The following is a 20,072-nucleotide window of genomic DNA, read 5'->3' on the forward strand; positions in this document are numbered from 1 at the left end:
GACAATGATCCAAAACACCGCTCCAAATCTACTCAGGCATTCATGCAGAGGAACAATTAAAATGTTCTGGAATGGCCATCCCAGTCCCCAGACCTGAATATCATTGAAAATCTGTGGGATGTTTTGAAGCGTGCTGTCCATGCTCGGCGACCATCAAACTTAACTGAACTGGAATTGTTTTGTAAACAGGAATGGTCAAATATACCTTCATCCAGGATCCAGGAACTCATTAAAAGCTACAGGAAGTGACTAGAGGCTGTTATTTTTGCAAAAGGAGAATCTACAAAATATTAATGTCACTTTTATGTTGAGGTGCCCATACTTTTGCACCGGTTAAATTTTGTTTAAATGCGGATTGCACATTTTCTGTTAGAACAATAAACCTCATTTCAATCCAGAAATATTACTCAGTCCATCAGTTATTAGATATATGAAACTGAAATACCTGTTGCAAAAACCCAAATGGTTATAAAGAAAAACATTAATTAATTAACATTAATAGGGGTGCCCAAACTTTTTCATATGACTGTATCTCCCAGGAGGTTTGTGGCATGTGTGTCCATGGCTGATCACCATTATTAAAGCCTTATATCACCAAGCACAATGCCAAGTATCAGATGCAGTGTTGTAAAGTATCCTTCCAATAGATTGTAGAGCAGTAGAAACTACATACGTGGAGTGATGAATCCCTCTTCTATTTCTGGCAGCCTTAGATAGGAGTCCGGGTTTTTACAAATTCCGAGAGATTGTTACCTGCCTGTATTGTGCCAACTGTAAAGTTTGGTGGAGGTAGGATAAGGCTATGCCATTTATCAGAAGTTTTCCTAGGCCCCTTAATTCCAGTGAAGTGAAATGTAAATCATCCAGCATACTAAAATATTTCGGGCAGTCGTTGTTTCTAACTTTGTTGCAACAGTTTGGGGAACTCACTTTTCTATTCCAACATGACTATGCCCCAGGGCACAAAGCAAGGCCCTAAACACATGATTGGGTGACTTTGGTGTAGAAGAATATAATCGACCGCACAGCCCCGAACTCAAGCTTTTTGGACAACTTTGAGATGAACTACAAGAGAGATTGTGACCAATACACAGTCTCTTCTGGAGGAATGGGCACAAGTTCCCACAGACAAACTCAAGAACCTTGGAAAAAAATACCTTTCCAGAAGAGTGGAAGTTGTTTTAACTGCAAAGGTGTAGTGGGGAAGACAAACCCATACACGTCTATGGATTTACAATGTGATATTATATAAGCTCCTGTAGGTGTAATGTGTAGGCATCTCATTACATTTGTCCATACAGTGTCTATTACTTTACTCAGGGAGTCTAAAGGCCCCGTCACACACAACGAGATCGCTAACGAGATCGCTAATGAGATCGTTGCTGCGTCACTGCAGGAGCGATCACGTTATGTGTGACACTTACCAGCGATCAGGCCCCTGCTGTGAGATCGCTAGTCGTTGCTGAATGGTTGGGACCATTTTCTTCAAAGACGATGTCCTGCTGGGCAGGATGCATCGCTGTGTTTGACACTGTGTGACAGGGTCCCAATGACAGCAGAGATCGTTCTACAGGTCGCTACTGCAACTTGTATCGTTACTGAGTCGTTGGTAAGGTCTGACTGTGTGACATCTCACCAGCAACCTCCCAGTGACTTACCAGCGATCTTTATCAGGTCGCATCATTTTTGGGATCGCTGGTAAGTCGCTAAATGTGACGGGGGCTTAACAATGGTTGCTCTAATGTTATAATTCCATATTTGTCTGATTAGTCATCAGTAATTTTATACAAGCATTGATTAAATTCACTTTAATTCCATTTGAAGTAACTCCACTTTATATACAAGACATGGTCTCCACATTTCATGGAAATTGTGTGTAATTATTCAGAAACACCTAGGTTCTTACATCCGAGGGAATACAGACATAAGTGAGCTCAGCTCTTTGAAGAGGCTTGTGCTTCACTAGAAGGAAAAGGTTGTCATTAAAAATTCAATGAATTATCTTATTGGCGCAATGTATCAAGCCCCTCGCTGCACTTTACTAGGCGATATTAAACATTAAGAGCAGCATATTGGATTGAGTGTACCCATAGGCTTTATGAGAAGAAGAATTGTATTTTACAATGAAATATTTCTGTGTGTTTTGGCATAGAGCGTTTAGAGAAGCAGCCAATTTATGCTGGCCCATGGGGCATATTGTAGAATGGAAATGGTGTCTCTGCATGACAAATATTCAATAAACACCTACGACCATTTATTCTAACCTGAATGTTAAATGTGATTCTGCTCGTCTACAATTTACAAATGGTTTGTTGGTATTTTCGCAGTCACTAGGATTCATGTGGTCAACAATCTTATACCTGACTGATTCACACTGAAGTTGACCTAATATCTGCAGTGAATGTATGAAAATTGAAATGATTTTTTCACAATATACAGCCAATAAGTGAGGCGGGGTAAAAATACAAATGAACAGATGCACAATGAAGACAGGTGCAGCAATGGCTATTGTGTTTAGTCAGGTGACTTTAACAGCCATAGAAGGAAAATCGGTACATAACGAACACAATGAGGACAATTAGATTGGACAGAAGAAGATATATAGATATAAATGACATCTGAAGCAGTATTACATGGTGGCACCAACTGGTAGGCACATGGAGTGCCACAAGGATTCATACATTTAATGCTCTGTAAGCTCTGTTCAGTGCAAAGTCTCCATGTTTAAATAGGTCTAGGTCATCCACTACATTGAGTTACTAGGTTTGCCCTAAATGCTAAAGGATAATGCCCCTAAATCTATCCAGTTATCTTTTCTGCCAAGTTTCATGGTGTTTTATGCCTTTATGCTTCCCTTCCTGTGCCTTGGCACCAGCCCTGCTGTCTGAACATTTCCCATCATGCCTTGTACTTGAGCCATGAGCACCAACCGGTAACTCCGCCCTCCCGCTCATGTCACACAGGCCCGGCACCATCTCTTGTACAGGACCCTGAAGGGAACAGAAGTCATCCACAAAGCACCAGAACAGCAACATTGACAATAAAAATGAATACCTATTCCCCCTCAGTGACATTGATGATGGGACAATCAATGGATGTTTGGGGAGTAGTGATAAGCAGAATTGGACTGTAAAAGTGAGGATCCACCCAGGTTCAAAAGAATCCAAGCATTGACCCTGGACCTGAAGTTTTCAGGGAACTCCAGGTAATGATCCATGTCCGGCTACCCAAGTAATAATAAAAAATCAAAGAAAAAAAAAAGAAAATAAGACTAAAGCAAGGACTTTATACTTACCGGTCTCTGCGCTTCTGTACACTGCTTCCTGGTCACTCATTATCTTCAGACAAATGCACTGCTTTCCCCGCCCATCGGCAGTCCCAGCGTCTCTGACTGGTTGTAATCAGAGACGCTGTCACACAAGCTGGGGATGCTGTCTGACTGCAACCAATCAGAGGCACTGTGTCTATGTCTAGATTGATGTAAAAATAAAGAAATAAATACATTGGCGTTGGCTCCCCCCATATTATGATACCCAGCACAGATAAAGCCAACAGCTGGGAGCTGGTATTCTCAGCCTGGTGAGACCCATGTTTATTGGGCCTTGCAGCCTAAAAATAGCAGGTGAGGTTACCTAGGATGACAGGTCAAGGACCATGGGAACCTCCAACTGTGACCGCAAATAACCTGAATGATGTCACCGTTCATTTTGCGGTTCATTCTTTGCCTGAAGCTCACAGTGGGTGATTATGTGCTATCACCACACGCTGTGCCTTCAGTCAAGAAGCAGAGCTGGAATCACAGTGGGACCCGCTGTGGATTACATTGGATCTGGGTGTTTTGGGGGTTAATAAAGGGGTGAAATAGGGTGTTTTTTATTTTATTTTAAATGAAGGATTTTTTCAGCGTTTGTGTTTATTTCTTTTCATTTACAGATTAGTAATTGGGGTCTCATAGACGCCTCCAATTACTAATCTAGGGCTTAGTGGCAGCAGTAAATTGTCATTAACCCTTCATTACCCCGATTGCCACTGCACCAGAGCAATGGGAAAGTTCCGGGATTGTCGCAACAATACTCAGTAGCTGCAGGCTGAAATTTTTAGGCTGGAGGGGCCAATAAGTGTGAGCCTCACCAGCGTGAGAATTTCAGCTCCCAGCTGTCGGCTTTATCATGGCTGGGTATCAAAATTGGGGGGACCGGACGCTGTTTTGTTTATTTAAGTAAAATATATCATAATAGGGGGGACCCTACGCCAATTGTTACTTATTTATTTTTACAGCAATAGAGACACACACAGCACCCCTGATTGGTTGCAGTCAGACACACTGTCACACAGGGTAGGGCGCCTCCCATTGACTACAACCAAGAGACGCAGGGGACTGTCGATGGGTGAGAGAAGCAGTGAATATGTATTAAGGATAATGAAGCAATGTTAGAGCCGCACGGAGACTTTGTAAGTATAACACGCCTGCTCCAATCCCCTTATCCCTTCTACCACCATTTTAAAGTGCCAGATTTTGGTCCCCATAGTCTTATATGGGAACCAGCATCCTGCCAGATATTTGGGATCAATTCTGGGCCTGAACCGTTTTTTTTTTGTTTGTTTTTTTTAACCCAGTTGGACCCGCTGATCCCGAGTATCTGCGCGTCCACCCATCACTAATGGGCAGAGAACTGAATGTAAAGAATCTCTGCACTATTAGTATAATAAAGGCAACTGCTTAATAGGCAATGCGATGCACAACTGCTTATTAACCAGCAACCTGATTAAATTAATACCAATAACTGAAAATTTAAAAAGCACTTTGTAGGAAAAAGATGGCTATATTTCAGATTAACACCTTCACCACAAAGCCATTCTCTGTTTTTGCGCTTTCCTTTTTTCCTACCTTTCTTCCAAAAGTCATAACTTTATTACTTTTCCATCACTTATAGTCGTATACTGACTTCTTTTTTGCGTAACGAGTTATACTTTTGAAAGACATCATTCATTTATAGTGTACTGAAACATGGGGAAAAAATTCCAGGTGCATCAAATTTGCAAAAAAAAGTGCAATTCCACAATTGTTTTTGGGGCTTTTTATTTACAATGATCGCTATGTGATAAAACTTACCTTGAAATATGATTCACCACGTAAGTACGAGTACATAGATTCTAAACAAGTATTTTTTTTTTTTTTTACTTATATTGTGAAAAGAAAATTCAGAAATTTGTAAAAAAATAAAAAATAAAAAAAAAGGATACGATGTTTTGATGGCTTCCTATGTTTTGATGGCATCCTATTGCATTTTATTGCAATGTTGCGGAGACCAAAAATACGTAGATCTAGGGATTTTTTTTTTCCTTGCAATGCCCTTTAGCAATCTGATTAATTTATTTAATATTTTGGAAGTTTGGACATTTCTGAACCCTGTGATACCAATATGTATATTATTTTTATTATTATTTTATTTTCAATGGGGCAAAAATGGGCTGATTTGAACTTGGTTTTTTTTTCAGATTTTTTCATTTGTTGAAAAAACCTTTTTTCCAATTTTTCTTGTATTGGAGCTGTGATCGTCCGATCGCTTCTGCTATACAGAGCATCAGCCCCGCTCCATAGAGCTGAAATCATGTTCTCCTATGAATGCTGGCTCGCAGCCGGCATTCACAAGAGGATCGTAGTGATAGACATAGGGTTCACCAGCTCACCCCTGACTGTCATGAGAACTCATCGGTGCACTGTGATCATGGCACGGTCATGCCAATGGGAGCAGGGAATGACATCCTCCCTGCTAGCGCATGTAAATTGCTACTGTCAGAGATTGACAGTGGGATTTAACTGGTGAACAGAAGCGGGCGGATCTGCTTTTGTGTTCGTCTTTCCATTCTTTGCTATAGGAGAAACAAAAACATTGGAACAGGCTTGTAAGTAAATTAAATCAGAAAATAATTTGATAAATATATTTATTAATTATTACACCATAAATAAAAATCAATTTAAAGATTAGGATCCTTAGCTAAATTTTAGCAAAAATATACATAAACATTATATAAATGATTTAATACATAAACATTACAATTCCATCCATTTTTATTACCACCGATTTAAACGCCAGATTTTGATTGATAAATCAGCTTTTATAGAAAACTCTAAAGTGACAATTCTGCTCTCCAACAAATTGTAACATGGGGAATGAATAGTGAAAAAGAAGATTTAAACTTTCCAATTGTGAAAAACAGTGGAATAGCCGAACTATCATACCGCCATCAATGATCTTCATGTGTATGCAGAAAATCATACAACTGAAGAATATTTATTTTAAATGGAGTCCATCGGTGAATGCCACATTGCTTTCTTCTGTTAGCTCCATAAAAGAACCCTGTAGTACTGAAGTGGCAGGATGGAATAAGACTTAAGGCCGCTTCACACGCTGCGACATCGCTCAAGCGATCTCGTTGGGTTCACGGAATTTGTGACGCACATCCGGTCGCTTTAGCAATGCCGTTGCGTGTGACACCTATGAGCGATTTTGCATCGTTGCAAAAACGTGCAAAATCGCTCAGCGGTGACATGGGGGTCCATTCTCTAATATCGTTGCTGCAGCAGTAACGAAGTTGTTCCTCGTTCCTGCGGCAGCACACATCGGTACGTGTGACACCACAGGAACGAGGAACCTCTCCTTACCTGCCTCCTGCCCGCAATGTGGAAGGAAGGAGGTGGGCGGGATGTTCGTCCCGGTCATCTCCGCTCCTCCGCTTCAATTGGGCGGCGGTTCAGTGACGCAGCTGTGACGTCGCTGTGACGCTGAACGAACCGCCCCCCTTAGAAAGGAGGCATTTCGCCGGTCACAGCGACGTTGCAGGACAGATAAGTAGTGTGACGGGTCTGGGCAATGTTGTGCGCCACGGGCAGCGATTTGCCCATGTCGCACAACCGATGGGGGCGGGTACCCACGCTAGCGATATTGGTACTGATATCGCAGCGTATAAAGTGGCCTTTAGGGGTACTTTACATGCTGCGACATCGCTACCGATATATCGTCGGGGTCACTTCGCCGGTAGCGACATCGCAGCTTGTGACAGAAATGAGCGACGATCAACGAGCACAAAAATGTGTAAAATTGTTGCTTGTTGACACGTCGTTCATTTCCTTAATATCGTTGCTGCTGCAGGTACGATGTTGTTTGTCGTTCCTGCGGCGGCACACATCGCTATGTGTGACGCCGCAGGAACAGCAAACATCTCCTTACCTGAGTCCACCGGCAATGCGGTAGGAAGGAGGTGGGCGGGATGTTACGTCCCGCTCATCTCTGCCCCTCCACTTCTATTGGCCGGCCGCTTAGTGACGTCGCGGTGACGCCGGACGCACCTCCCCCTTGGGGGAGAAATTGTTCGGCAGTCACAGCGACGTCGCTGAACAGGTATGTTTGCGTGACGCTGCCGTAGCAATAATGTTCGCTACGGCAGCGATCACCACATATTGTTACAATGATGGGGGCAGGTGCTATCGCACGCGACATCGCTAGCAATTGCTAGCGATGTCGCAGCGTGTAAAGCGGCCCTTAGGCCACTTTCACACATTAGTTTTTTGCTGTCAGTCACAAGTCGTCAAATTTTGGAAAAAAAAAAAACAGATCCGGCGATCCGTTTTTTTCTCATCGACTTGTATTAGCGACGGATTGCGACGGATGGCCTCATGTTTCATCTATTGAAAATTGTTTGTCTGGCGGATGGAGACAATGGACAAAGTAACATTTTTTTGTCTATGTAGAAAAATCAGACAGCGACGGATCAGTCGCCGTCCATCGTTTGGTACAATAGAAGCCTATGGGCGCAGGATACGTTGTAATCCATCAAATGACGGAATCCGGTGACGGTACCTATAATTTTCCATTTTCAGTAAGGTATTCCCCTCCTAACATGCTTCAAATTGGTGGGGGTCCGGATCCTAAGACCCCTATTGTTGACTCAAGACTGTTGACAAGGGTTCCCTTCAGCCAGCAGCGCTCAGCTCCTACATGAGGGTACGGACCCCCGGACTGTCCATACAGTGTTCAGTCTATGCACTCATGCAGTGCCTGGAGTGGATAGTGGGGGCCCCCACCAATAAAATATAAATATATATATATACATATATATATATATATATATATATATATACATAGATAGATATATTCAACAGATTCGTCAAAAATTGTTTGTCCGGCAGACGGGGACAACAAACAAAGTAACATTTTTTATCTAAGTCGAAAAATCGGACAGCAACGGATCCGTCGCCTTCCGTCGTTTGGTAGGCTGGAAGCCTATGGGTGCAGGATGTGTCGTAATCCGTCAAATGACGGATTCCATTTTTTTTTAACTGAGCATGCTCCAATTTATTTTAATTTAGTATCAAATAGCTAGCGGATCCGTCGAAAAACGGATCCGCCGCATCAGTTTTTCCACAATCTGCGACGGATCCGTCGAGCCAACGAATTGTGACTGACGGCAAAAAAATGATGTGTGAAAGGGGCCTTAGAGAATGCCTACTGAAAAAGAAAATATTAAACCTCCACAACCCATGAAGTAGGCTTGAAAATTATGTCAATTAAATTTCAAAATAAAATCCTTTTAATGTAACCTTATAAATTAATTAAAATGATCATGATTTGTTCCTCATTTAAATAATTTTCCATAATATATAAACATTTATTCAATCCATTAATTTTTTACTGAGCTTCCTTGACCTCGGAATCGTACATCTTGGTCAATGATGAGACTGTTATTTTGAGGTAGATTTATCTACTGTTTAAGGTCAATAACAAGTTAAAAAAGGTAAATATTTCAATATAAATAATTTTTTTGGAAGTTAAGAAATTGAAAATGTTAAAACATTCAGCTTTCATGTCTTAAAAGTTCCTATATGAATGTTATATCCAACCTGATCAATCATTGAGAAAAGGTTAGCTCACTGGATGACACAGTTGTGGAGCCACCAGTACAAGGTACAAGACAGTATGACTTGTCGGTCGTTGTATTGCTTGTCCCGGTATCTGTACTGATCAGCGTGTTATGCAGATTCTCTCTATGCACCCCAAACCATGCCAATAAAGAGAAGGTAAAAAAAAACCCCTATGCATTCCATAAGCAATGGCTTTCATCCCAATTTGAAAAATATAATGCTTCTCTCTCCATAATGTAATGCAAAAAAGGAGGATTAATCAATTAATTCAATATCAATTAATTAATTAAAAAAACATTCATTTAGTAGGGAAATGGTTCACATAGAGAGAATGATGGAAACTTCTTGTTTTTTTTTCAGAAACAAACATTGAATACTAAAATATTTTTTGCATTTAGCAATTTTAAGCAATTTTGAACACCGAAGAGGCAAACACTAATGGCAGATCTGCAGATAATTTCATCTTCTTCTAGATGGGGAAACAAATCAGATTTTGCAAAAGTGGAAAAAAAGGAGGAAAAAAGGAATCAATATTAATAGAAAATCTGCTAAAAAATCAATGTGTTCTAACTGGCCAACTATGTGTTACTAGAAAGGATCTGCATTCCTAATGGTGTGAGGTCAACGTTTCCCCAGGTTTCAAAATATTACATTTCCCATATGAAAATAGCAAAAATTATTTAATTTCTTTAAATGATGTAAAGGGAATCTGTCAGCACGATCACCCCTCCTAAGCCGTATATCTAGGCACATAGGCCAAAGGAAGCTGAATGAAATCATCCCTTGATATCTGCAATCATATGTCTTCTTCCAGAGAAATCCACGTTTTTCTTATATGTAAATGAGCTGTTAAGATCTGTGGGCCAGACGCTAATTCCCTTAGGAACCTGCATCCACAGCATATTTTAAATTAAACCAATGTGAGATATGTAGATAAGGAGAGCAGACTGTCAGTAATTACATGTCTCACACTGGTAACACCACCCCACTTATACCAAGTACTGGAGGCAGTTTCTGGCCCAGATTTCTTAACAGCTCATTTACATATTAAGAAAAACGTGGATTTCTCTGAAATAAGACTTTAGATATCAAAGTATAATATTATTGAGCTTCCTAAAATCTACATGCCCATATACACTGCTTAGAAGGGTTTATCCTACTGAACAGATTCCCTTTAATTAAACCTGCCAAGAAGGTCGCATCTTGACACTTTTGCTTCTCTGGAGGCTTTTGCTTCTATGACGAACAGTACTTGAGCCTGGAGTTTGTTCAGGTTGGCTATCTAGTATTTCTTTCTCTTTTGTAGGGGAGGTAAGAGAGTTTTTTCTTCCAAAAATAAAAAATTGGGATGTGATATCTGCAATTTCCCGTCTTTGATCAGCAAAAGTTGGAGTCTTTCCATCCGCACTTTCACTCTCGGATTTTGATGACTGGTCATTGGAAGAACTTCCCTTGTGCTTTCTTTCCATTTTTAAAGTTTTGATGGTATCTAATGCCTGGTTAACGTCTTGCCTTAATTTTTCTATTTCAAAAATGGACCGATCTCGTTCTTCTTTACAGTTTTTAAGTGAACTATCTAAAGAAATAAAAAATTCTTTGCCAATCTTAGAGAATGCTTCTTCTCCTTAAGAAAACAAAAACAAAAATAATACAGCAGAATTACATCATGAACAAACGTCAAGCCAGGTCTAGTACAAATGAAAAAAGTTTCACAGCTAAATTTGAAAAACTGTGTAACTTCTAATGTATTATAACAATGAAATACCATTTTTACACATATCTAGGAATTGTATAGTAATCTTCAGTCAAATCTCCTCCTATTGGGTGGAATTTAAGTTCCAGACAATGATGTCAGAATGCCAATCTCCACCACCCATCACTGAAATACAGTCTTGGCAGCTGTCAGATGGTCAATCAAGTTCAAACTGAACTACAGAATTAACAGTATTATCAACCACCCTGAGAGTGTCCAGTTGGTTTTACAAAGATGTAAACCATGTTTGGCCTCATTAAAATAAAACAAGGCTTATACTTGTCTCCCCTATGGGCGCTCTTCCAGTGGTGTCGGCGCTCACGTGAGGTTGTGATGTCACACGAACCTCACACCCAATCACCGCCAACTTCTCACGCCTCACCTTGGGATGTATGAGTAATTAACAGGAAGTCAGAGCTGTGGCTGGCTGCTCACTTCCTGTTCATTACTTATACTTCCCAACGTGGGGAGAAGGAAGCCAGAGGTGATTGGGTGTGAGGCTCGCAAGACATCACAACCTCACGTGAGGTCCGGGAGAGTGAGCGCTGGAACCATGAAAGAACAGAAGGTGAGTATAAGTAAGTGTTATTTTATTGGGGCCAAACATGTGGAATAAGAAGGGGTTGAGCAAGTAGTGGACAATCCATTTAATAAACAATCTGCAAAAAACATTGGTGAAATTGTATTTTTTTTTTACGCCTGTCTATGTGCTTTTTTTGTAGGAGTTGCATGAAAAATTAAGCAAAATATACATAAAAAATTAGATACCTTCATGTTGTTGAGTGGATGATGGAGTCAAAGTGTCCACAGCATCTTGAATCTGTTCTGCATTGTTCTTAAAAATTGTTAGGAAGTTTCTTAAAGAAGCTTCAGAAGCTTCAGCTTTAAGGTCAGTGTAGGAGGAAAGGACATCTATAAAAATCGGAAAAAAGAGATTACAGAATAAGCGTTTGATTTATTTACTTTTTTTTTAAAAAAACTTTTTTTTAAAACTCAATACTACACAAGAAAAAATTGCGGCACTAAAAAGACTCCACACACCATTTTTTCCAGTCTCATCTTAAAACACATGTCAAAAATATTAAGTTTCAAGCATTTTACTATTTTTTTTAGAGGTTTTAGATCCCACTTAGCAACATGTAGTATTAAAAAAAAAAAAAAAATTGACTGAACTCAAAAAAGTGATGAAAATGCCACAAATAAAAATACTGTGTAATTAGAGTTTACATTATTTTACTATAGCCTTTAAGTGAGACTACCAGTTTTTAATTTTAATTTTATTTTTTCAATATGTTCAACTCCTATTAAAAATCTTGCACATTGCTGGAGATTCAGAGTCTTAAGGATGCTTTACACGCTGCAACATCGCTAACGATATATCGTCGGGGTCACGTCGTTAGTGACGCACATCCGGCCCCGTTAGCGACATCGCAGCGTGTGACACCTAGGAGCGACGATCAACGATCGCAAAAGCGTCAAAAATCGTTGCTAATTGACACGTCGCTACTTTTCATAATATCGTTGGTGGTGCATGCCGCTGGTTGTTCGTCGTTCCTGCGGCATCACACATCGCTATGTGTGACACTGCATGAACGACGAACATCTCCTTACCTGCGTCCACCAGCAATGAGGAAGGAAGGAGGTGGGCGGCATGTTACGGCCGCTCATCTCCGCCCCTCCTCTGCTATTGGGCGGCCGCTTAGTGACGCCGCAGTGACGTCGCTATGACGCCGAACGCACCTCCCTCTTGAAGGAGGGATTGTTCGGTGGTCACAGCGATAATGTTCGCTACAGCAGCGATCACCAAATGTAGCACGAACGACGGGGGCGAGTGCTATCGCGCACAATATCGCAACGTGTAAAGCACCCTTTAGACTATCACTGATTGCTGAAAAAACTGCTCGGCAGCACACAGAGGCTCAATAGGAAGTCTATATGCCAGAATACCCTCTATGTACGCGCTCATGTAAAAGCTGATCACTTCTGCCTACTGATCTTAGAATGTTTTTTTTGAACATTTGGTGGCAGAGGCAACGTGCAAAATAATTAAGAGCTGTATATTGCTAGATGCATTGATGCATCTCAGCTAAGTAACTACCGTATTTTTCCAAAAATAATACTTATACTTGTTTTGTCCCAAAAAAAAGGGGCTAGGGCGTATCATTGGGGAAACACAGTTGGCGGTAAGATTACACCTCCCCCTTCCAAAAAAAAGCCGATCCCACCCTTCCCAGGAGAACCATACTTACCAGACCCTGGACGTCTGCACGGCTCCCAGGTCCTCCTGCGATTTTGGGGGGGTGCTCCCAGCAGGTATGCTCCACAGCAGTCATCATCTGCTTCTGGCCAACAGTCGCATACATCAGATCGCACACATGCATTCATACTCATACAATCACACATCAGATTGCACACACACACACTCACTCACCACATCCAGCAATACGGATTACTTCCAACCAGCAGGGTAAGATGGGACACAGTGCACTGAAGAGCGAGGCTTCGTGGTGGAACGCATGTAGGACTCGGCGGTAGAACGCATCAATACATTCCACTACAGGAATGTGACAACATGGACTCTGAGTGCCTAGCATGGGTTAACTTTCTTAACATTCAGCCAGACATGAAGACAGTTTGTTTATAGATGGGGGATAAACCCTCATTGTTCTACAAGACTCTTGGGAGTTTAGTATTGAAGTTTTTGTTGACTCATGTAATTGTTTTGGCCACTGAAGGCCAGACACCCTGATAACTGTATTACTAAGTGAATTGCTAGATGTGATGTAATTTACCTGTCTCAACCTTGTATCTGGATATTTGAATATAGCTTGAAATTCATCCAATAAGAGAAGCAACATTGTACAACCAATCCGATAAGGGCACAGGATATCCTAAGGGAAGGTTATGGCTATAAAAGGTGACTTCTTGGAGTCACCAGGTAGTTGATGGATGTTGTATGATCCAGTCTAAGCTCTTAGGAGCTGGCTAGGGGATCAGAACCACGATGCCTTGTGGACTCGGTCTAGGGACTTTGGCTCTGACTACAGGATCACTTGGCTACATGGCTTCAATCTAGGGACTTCGATTCCGATTGGAGACCATATCCACAGTCTAGGGATTTCGACTCCGGCTGCCAGGAATATATCATCACACCAGAGACTACTTACGGAAGAAACCCAGGTTGGGACAATTTGGTCACCTGGCTACAGAATTTGCAGACCTCAGCCAGCTTCCTACATCTGGCATTATTCCAGTTTCGGTGGGTGCCCGCCAAAAGCGGGGTGCTGCTGGATTGGAGTAAGTAGCCCTGGAAGCTCTGAGGCACGGACCTTCTAATCCCTTGTGAGCCAGCGGAAGGGTGAGACTCTGTTGCCTGTTACATTTGCGTGTTTTGCTGGTTATGTGTTATGTGCCGTTAATTGCTTGGGGATCCAATAAAGTCTTAATATTGTGATTCCCTCACACTGTGTTGTCTGAGTAGTGTTCCACCTACGGTTAAGGAGGTCGGCGTTCAGTTGGGATGAGCCCTGGGCCATGCTGTCTTTCTAAAGGTGGCCAGGCCAGCGGACGAGAGCACCCACTGACATGACATGGGGGTATGTCTCCACACAGGTCCTATGCGTTCCACCGCACTGCATCCCAGGATTCTCTGCCGGCCAGATTTGTGTATGTGATCTGTGTGAGATTGTGTATGTGATCTTGTGTGTGATTGTGTGTGTGATATGTGTGTCACTATGTGTGTGATCGATCTGATGTGTGTCTGTGTGGCGATCTGATGTGTGTGGGGAGTATGATTGTGAGGTCTTCTCTCCTTTGGGGGTGTCTGCTTTCTATAATGAAGTCTCCTGCAGTATTCCTTAACTTTTATTTTAGATACATGGACACTACATTATTGAAGTGTCTATGAATCTATTATTATTTTTCAGGTTTGGAAAAACAGGGTATATACTTACCATTTTACTTCCTGCCATTCCAGTGTCGCATCCCTGATGCTCGCCAGTAGGCTTTTTTTCATCTTGGTTGCAGCACTGACATCCTGTTTATGGCACAAGAAGTGCAGCAGCCAAGAAAAGAGAAGAACAGCAGAGAGCATCAGGGACACAACACTAAAATATAAGGGCTCCAAAAGTAAGTGTACTACTGTATATATTAGTCAATTATTTTGATGTATTGATGCCTGTCTGCTTTTTTGGACAACCACGTTACTCACAGAATGTTAGACCTAAACTGAAATTCACTTTAAAGGTGAAAGAGTGAGTTTGTAATCATGTTCAGTGCCATTTTTGGATAATTTACACTATGTTTGGAGCTTCCAGGGCCATAAACCAAATGAAGCTACTATTGAAACACATACCGGCAACTTGTGCTCAGATATTCTAGATTTACACATTGTGCCATCTTTAAATCATGCTGTAGTTTTGCGCCAGATTATAAGAATTTCTGAATGTAACAGATGCCGGATTACAGGAAATTAGTTTATCAGTTAAAAAATCCAGAATGCAAAATGTTAAAGCTTCAAAGAAAAGCATCTAAAAATGTCAAAGCTAAATATATTACCAAAACATTCACCGTATATTTTCCTTGCCTACTAAGAGCACACAGTTCTTTCTAAAGGGTAAAAACTAATAACAGTCACCAAGTTATCCTGACACGTGTCGGCTGGATGTGCAAATGCTATTTTTATGTCTCACTAACCTTTCAGTGGAGAACAAACAACCGCCACAACATTTTCTTGAAAATTATGATAAGCTTGTTTTATCCCTTGGAAAAGAGCTTGTGTGTACTGAACTTGTAGGTTGTAGATACCCCGGTGGAAATCAAGTTCAGCTTCCAGGGCATGGATCTAGAAGACAAAGGTCACAAACAGACAGAATGACAAGACATCTCATTGCTTCAACAATTGCGGCCAGCACCGCACAAGTGTTTGAGACGAGTTAATACACATAATGATAAAGTCATTATTGATCAATAAGGTTGTCCGGACAGAAGATATTTATGGCCTATTCTCAGAAAACGTCATGAATAACAGATCGGGTAGGGGTCAGATACCGACACCCCCACAGATCAGCTGAAATTAGTTTTGGCAGTGGATATAAACACTTAAAGGGAATCGGTCAGTAGGTTTTTGCTATGTAAGCTGAAGCCAGCATGCTGCTAGGATTAAGGGAAATTCCTGGATGCCTATCTTGTCAAGGTCCAATGCGTTTGTTTATTTGCTATATTTGTTTAAGCAGCGACCTTATCACTGCTCAGACTATAATGTCATGTGCAGGGCAGTACATCACGCCCCCCTGCTGTGATTGACACCTCACGGTCAATGTAGTGTCTCTATTGAGAGCCTGGTGTGGGCGGGGGAGCCTTCTCAGCTCTGCTAATGGCTGAATCTAAAAATTCTGATTGTGTGAGAACGGCTGCACCCAATAATTTAAGTGATTGGATTCAGGGTCTCGTTGCCTACATCATGCTGCTTTCAGATGAGGTAGCAAAAACCTGCTGACAAATTACCTTTAACATTGCACAGCTCTATTCAACGTGTGGTGAATGCCACTGTGTACTGGAGAAATCTCTAATTCTCCTGAATAAAAGCTGATCTGCAGTACCCAGCAGGAGTTGTGAAGTTCATCGCTGTTCAATGTGTCTACATCTATCTGTCGATGTAAGTAATAATACCCGATCAGTGGGGTTACCAGGTGTCAACCCCCCATCTATCTGACATTGATGACTTATTCTTAGGGGTACTTTGCACACTATGACATCGCAGCTGCGATGTCGGTGGGGTCAAATCGAAAGTGACGCACATCCGGCGTCGCTGTCGACATCGCAGTATGTGAATCCTTTTTACTACGATTAACGAGCGCAAAAGCTTCGAAATCGTATGATCGATGTAGCGTTGGTCATTTCCATAATTTCGGAAGGACCGATGTTACGATGTTGTTCTTCGTTCCTGCGGCAGCACATATCGCTGTGTGTGAAGCCGCAGGAGCGAGGAACATCGCCTTACCTGCGTCCCGGCTGCAATGAGGAAGGAAAGAGGTGGGCGGGATGTTTACGTCCCGCTCATCTCCTCCTCTCCGCTTCTATTGGCCGCCTGCCGTGTGACATCGCTGTGATGCCGCACGGCCCGCCCCCTTAGGAAGGAGGCAGTTCGCCGGCCAGAGCAACGTCGCAGGGCAGGTAAGTGCATGTGAAGCTGCTGTAGCGATAATGTTCGCTACGGCAGCTATCACAAGATATCGCAGTTGCGACGGGGGCGGGGACTATCGCACTCGGCATTGCAGCATCGGCTTGCGTTGTCGTAGTGTGCAAAGTGCCCCTTAGGAGAGATCCTCAATATCTTGTGAAAGAACAACACCATAACACATTTTAGAAAAGAAATCACGGGTCTCTAATAGCTTGCATTCATAGCTCCCTATAAACGTGGTGGAGAGTTTATTAGGACCACCAGGACACTGACATAATGTGATTATTACATAGATTTTGCCAACATCAGATCCCTGTGAAAAAAGTTGACTGAAAAAGCATCAGTGAATACCGACCGGGGTGTTTGGTGCAAGGAGCAATGAGTAAATGGGATTTTTGTGGATAAACCTCTGCATGCGTAGAAGCACAAGCTCTACATTTCTGCAGAGCTCCTGAGACGTATGCAAATCTTTTGCAAAAATAAAGATAGTTTATTTCATTCTGTGAGAGAGCTAATTTGCATTCTTTTCTCTCAAGGAGCATCACTTGTAAAACACCATACTCAGCTGGTCTCTTTAAAGGGAATCTGCAACAGGCTTTTTTCTATGTAATTAATTGGAGAGTTGCATAATGTAGGGGCAGAGACTCCGATTCCAACAATGTGTCACTTACTGGACTGCTTGGTGCAGTTTTGATAAAATCGAAGCTTTCCCGGCTGTAGTTGTAGCTGTGCTCAGAATCCTGAGCTGTGTGTAACCTTGCACACACCTCTGATTGGCAACTTACTCAGTACATTGTACATGGTCAACAAGCCACCAATCAAAAGTGGGGGTGGGGTTACCCAAATTAGCCTAGCCTGGCAGTGATAATCTCCTGCTGAGAAAACACTGACTGCATTGAAACTACAGTAAGGTGTTGAGCAAGTGACACATCCCTGACAAATTCCCTTTAAGGAAACAATTCCAGCGAAGCAGTTGCTAAAATATCATAGAAGGTGGAGCAAAAAGGCAATAAATAAAAAATTAACACCACATGGCTAATTTACTTAACCTGACTAATTTTTGAAAGTGGCTCATAATTTTGGATAAATTTGGTTCAGTTTTAGGTAGACTAGTTTAAATTTACACTACTTATCAGTTGGTTTACTCAGTTGTAAAAATTATTGACATTATGTGGATTAAATTTTGGCACACAGTAATGTATCTCAACCGGGGCGCTTTTCGGATAAACCATGCTTCTTTTTAAAGGAGTTGGAAAAGTGTTTAAAACACATAATTAATATGGTGCTGTTTTTTTGGCACAAATTAGTGCAGAAATGTAGCACAATAAGACTTCTAAATGTTCCCCCATGCTCATGATCATAAGTTTTTCATCGGTAAATAGACGATAACGTGGCAGACGTTGTGATGAGATGCATTAAATTTTATATATTTAATCATCCAAACTAAAGGTCCAGTCACAATAAGCAACTTACCAGCGATCCCAACAACGATAGGGATCGCTGGTAAGTTGCTAGGAGGTTGCTGGTGAGATGTCACACTGCGACGCTCCAGCGATCCCACCAGCAACCTGACCTGGCAGGGATCGCTGGAGCGTCGCTACACAAGTTGCTGGTGAGCTCACCAGCAACCAGTGACAAGCCCCCAGCGCCGCGTGGAAGATGCTGCGCTTGGTAACTAAGGTAAATATCGGGTAACCAACCCGATATTTACCTTGGTTACCACCGCACGGAGCTACACGTGCAGATAGCAGGGAGCAGCGCACACTGAGCGCTGGCTCCCTGCTCTCCTAGTTACAGCACACATCGGGTTAATTACCCGATGTGTGCTGCAGCTAAATGTGCACAGAGCAGGGAGCAGCGCACAATGCTTAGCGCTGGCTCCTTGCTCTCCTAGTTACAGCACACATCGGGTTAATTAACCCGATGTGTGCTGCAGCTACATGTGCACAGAGCAGGAGCCGGCACTGACAGTGAGAGCGGCGGAGGCTGGTAACAAAGGTAAATATCGGGTAACCAAGGACAGGGCTTCTTGGTTACCCGATGTTTACGTTGGTTACCAGCCTCCGCAGAAGCCGGCTCCTGCTGCCTGCACATTTAGTTGTTGCTGTCTCGCTGTCACACACAGCGATCTGTGCTTCACAGCGGGACATCAACAACTAAAAAATGGCCCAGGACATTCAGCAACAACCAACGACCTCACAGCAGGGGCCAGGTTGTTGCTGGATGTCACACACAGCAACATCGCTAGCAACGTCACAAAAGTTGTTCGTTAGCAGCGATGTTGCTAGTGATGTTGCTTAGTGTGACGGGGCCTTAAGGGTGATTCATGATTGGCATAAGATGCACCCTTAATTTTTTAAATGGTGCACATAATAAACTTGCCATGGCTATTGCAGGGAATAGGTATAGATAGATGGAACTTTTTCTGACAATAAAAAAGGATGGCTAAGTGAGTCAGAAACTTTAAGTCATGTGATCGGCTGGTCACAAAGCGGATTTCAATCCTTTAAGTGACTCCACGCTGGCAATGAAGAGTGACTATACATTAGATATGTACAATCTCCTTACCTGATACCCTCTGTTTGCCTCCTGCTATCTCTTTTGTTGAGACGAATGTTCCGGTCTTCCTTCAGACGGCCACCACTTTGGCATGAGAAGCAAAGGAGTGAGTCCGATCCATGCCCTCCCTGCCCAAACTATGAAAACGTGGTCCAGACTTACCACTGCTCCCTATGTCCCTCCAGTGGACATCTTGGCTTCAGGAGGACCAGAACACAGGTCTCAGTGGAAGGTAAACGGAGAGAACTAGCTATAGTAAATAAACATAATGAATGTATTCTCTTCTTCCCACAATCGCATACAAGATTTCTCCCGCGCCTCCCCCATACTCTAAAACTCTCTACCCCAACATATCAGACTCTCACCTACCATGGAAAGCTTCAAAAGGACCCTGAAGACCCACCTCTTCCGACAAGCCTAGAACCTGCAGTTACCCTCAGTCCGCTATACTGCTGCATGACCAGCTCTACCCTCCCCTATTGTATCCTCACCCATCCCCTGTAGACTGTGAGCCCTCGTGGGCAGGGACCTCTCTCCTCCTGTACCAGTCAGTTTTGTAATGTTCATGATTATTGTACTAGTTTTTATATATACCCATTTCACTTGTAAAGCGCCATGGAACAAATGGTGTTATAATAAATAATAATAAATAATAA

The 20,072-nt window shown here is 42.2% G+C and overlaps 1 protein-coding gene across 1 annotated transcript in view; it reads right to left on the reverse strand.

Annotated features, from left to right (window-relative positions):
* Positions 1-5,965: 5,965 nt before the first annotated feature.
* LOC142252959 (uncharacterized) overlaps positions 5,966-20,072 on the reverse strand; it is a 250,264-nt gene continuing 236,157 nt past the window's right edge. Inside the window, exons 11-13 of the mRNA XM_075325066.1 lie at positions 15,372-15,519; positions 11,445-11,588; positions 5,966-10,547 (exon numbers count right to left, since the gene is read on the reverse strand). Of these exons, the coding sequence (XP_075181181.1) occupies positions 10,102-10,547; positions 11,445-11,588; positions 15,372-15,519 (738 nt within the window). The 3' untranslated portion in view covers positions 5,966-10,101. The remainder of the gene's footprint in view (positions 10,548-11,444; positions 11,589-15,371; positions 15,520-20,072) is intronic.

This window comes from Anomaloglossus baeobatrachus, chromosome 1 (genome assembly GCF_048569485.1).
Source record: "Anomaloglossus baeobatrachus isolate aAnoBae1 chromosome 1, aAnoBae1.hap1, whole genome shotgun sequence".
Lineage (NCBI taxonomy): Eukaryota > Metazoa > Chordata > Amphibia > Anura > Aromobatidae > Anomaloglossus > Anomaloglossus baeobatrachus.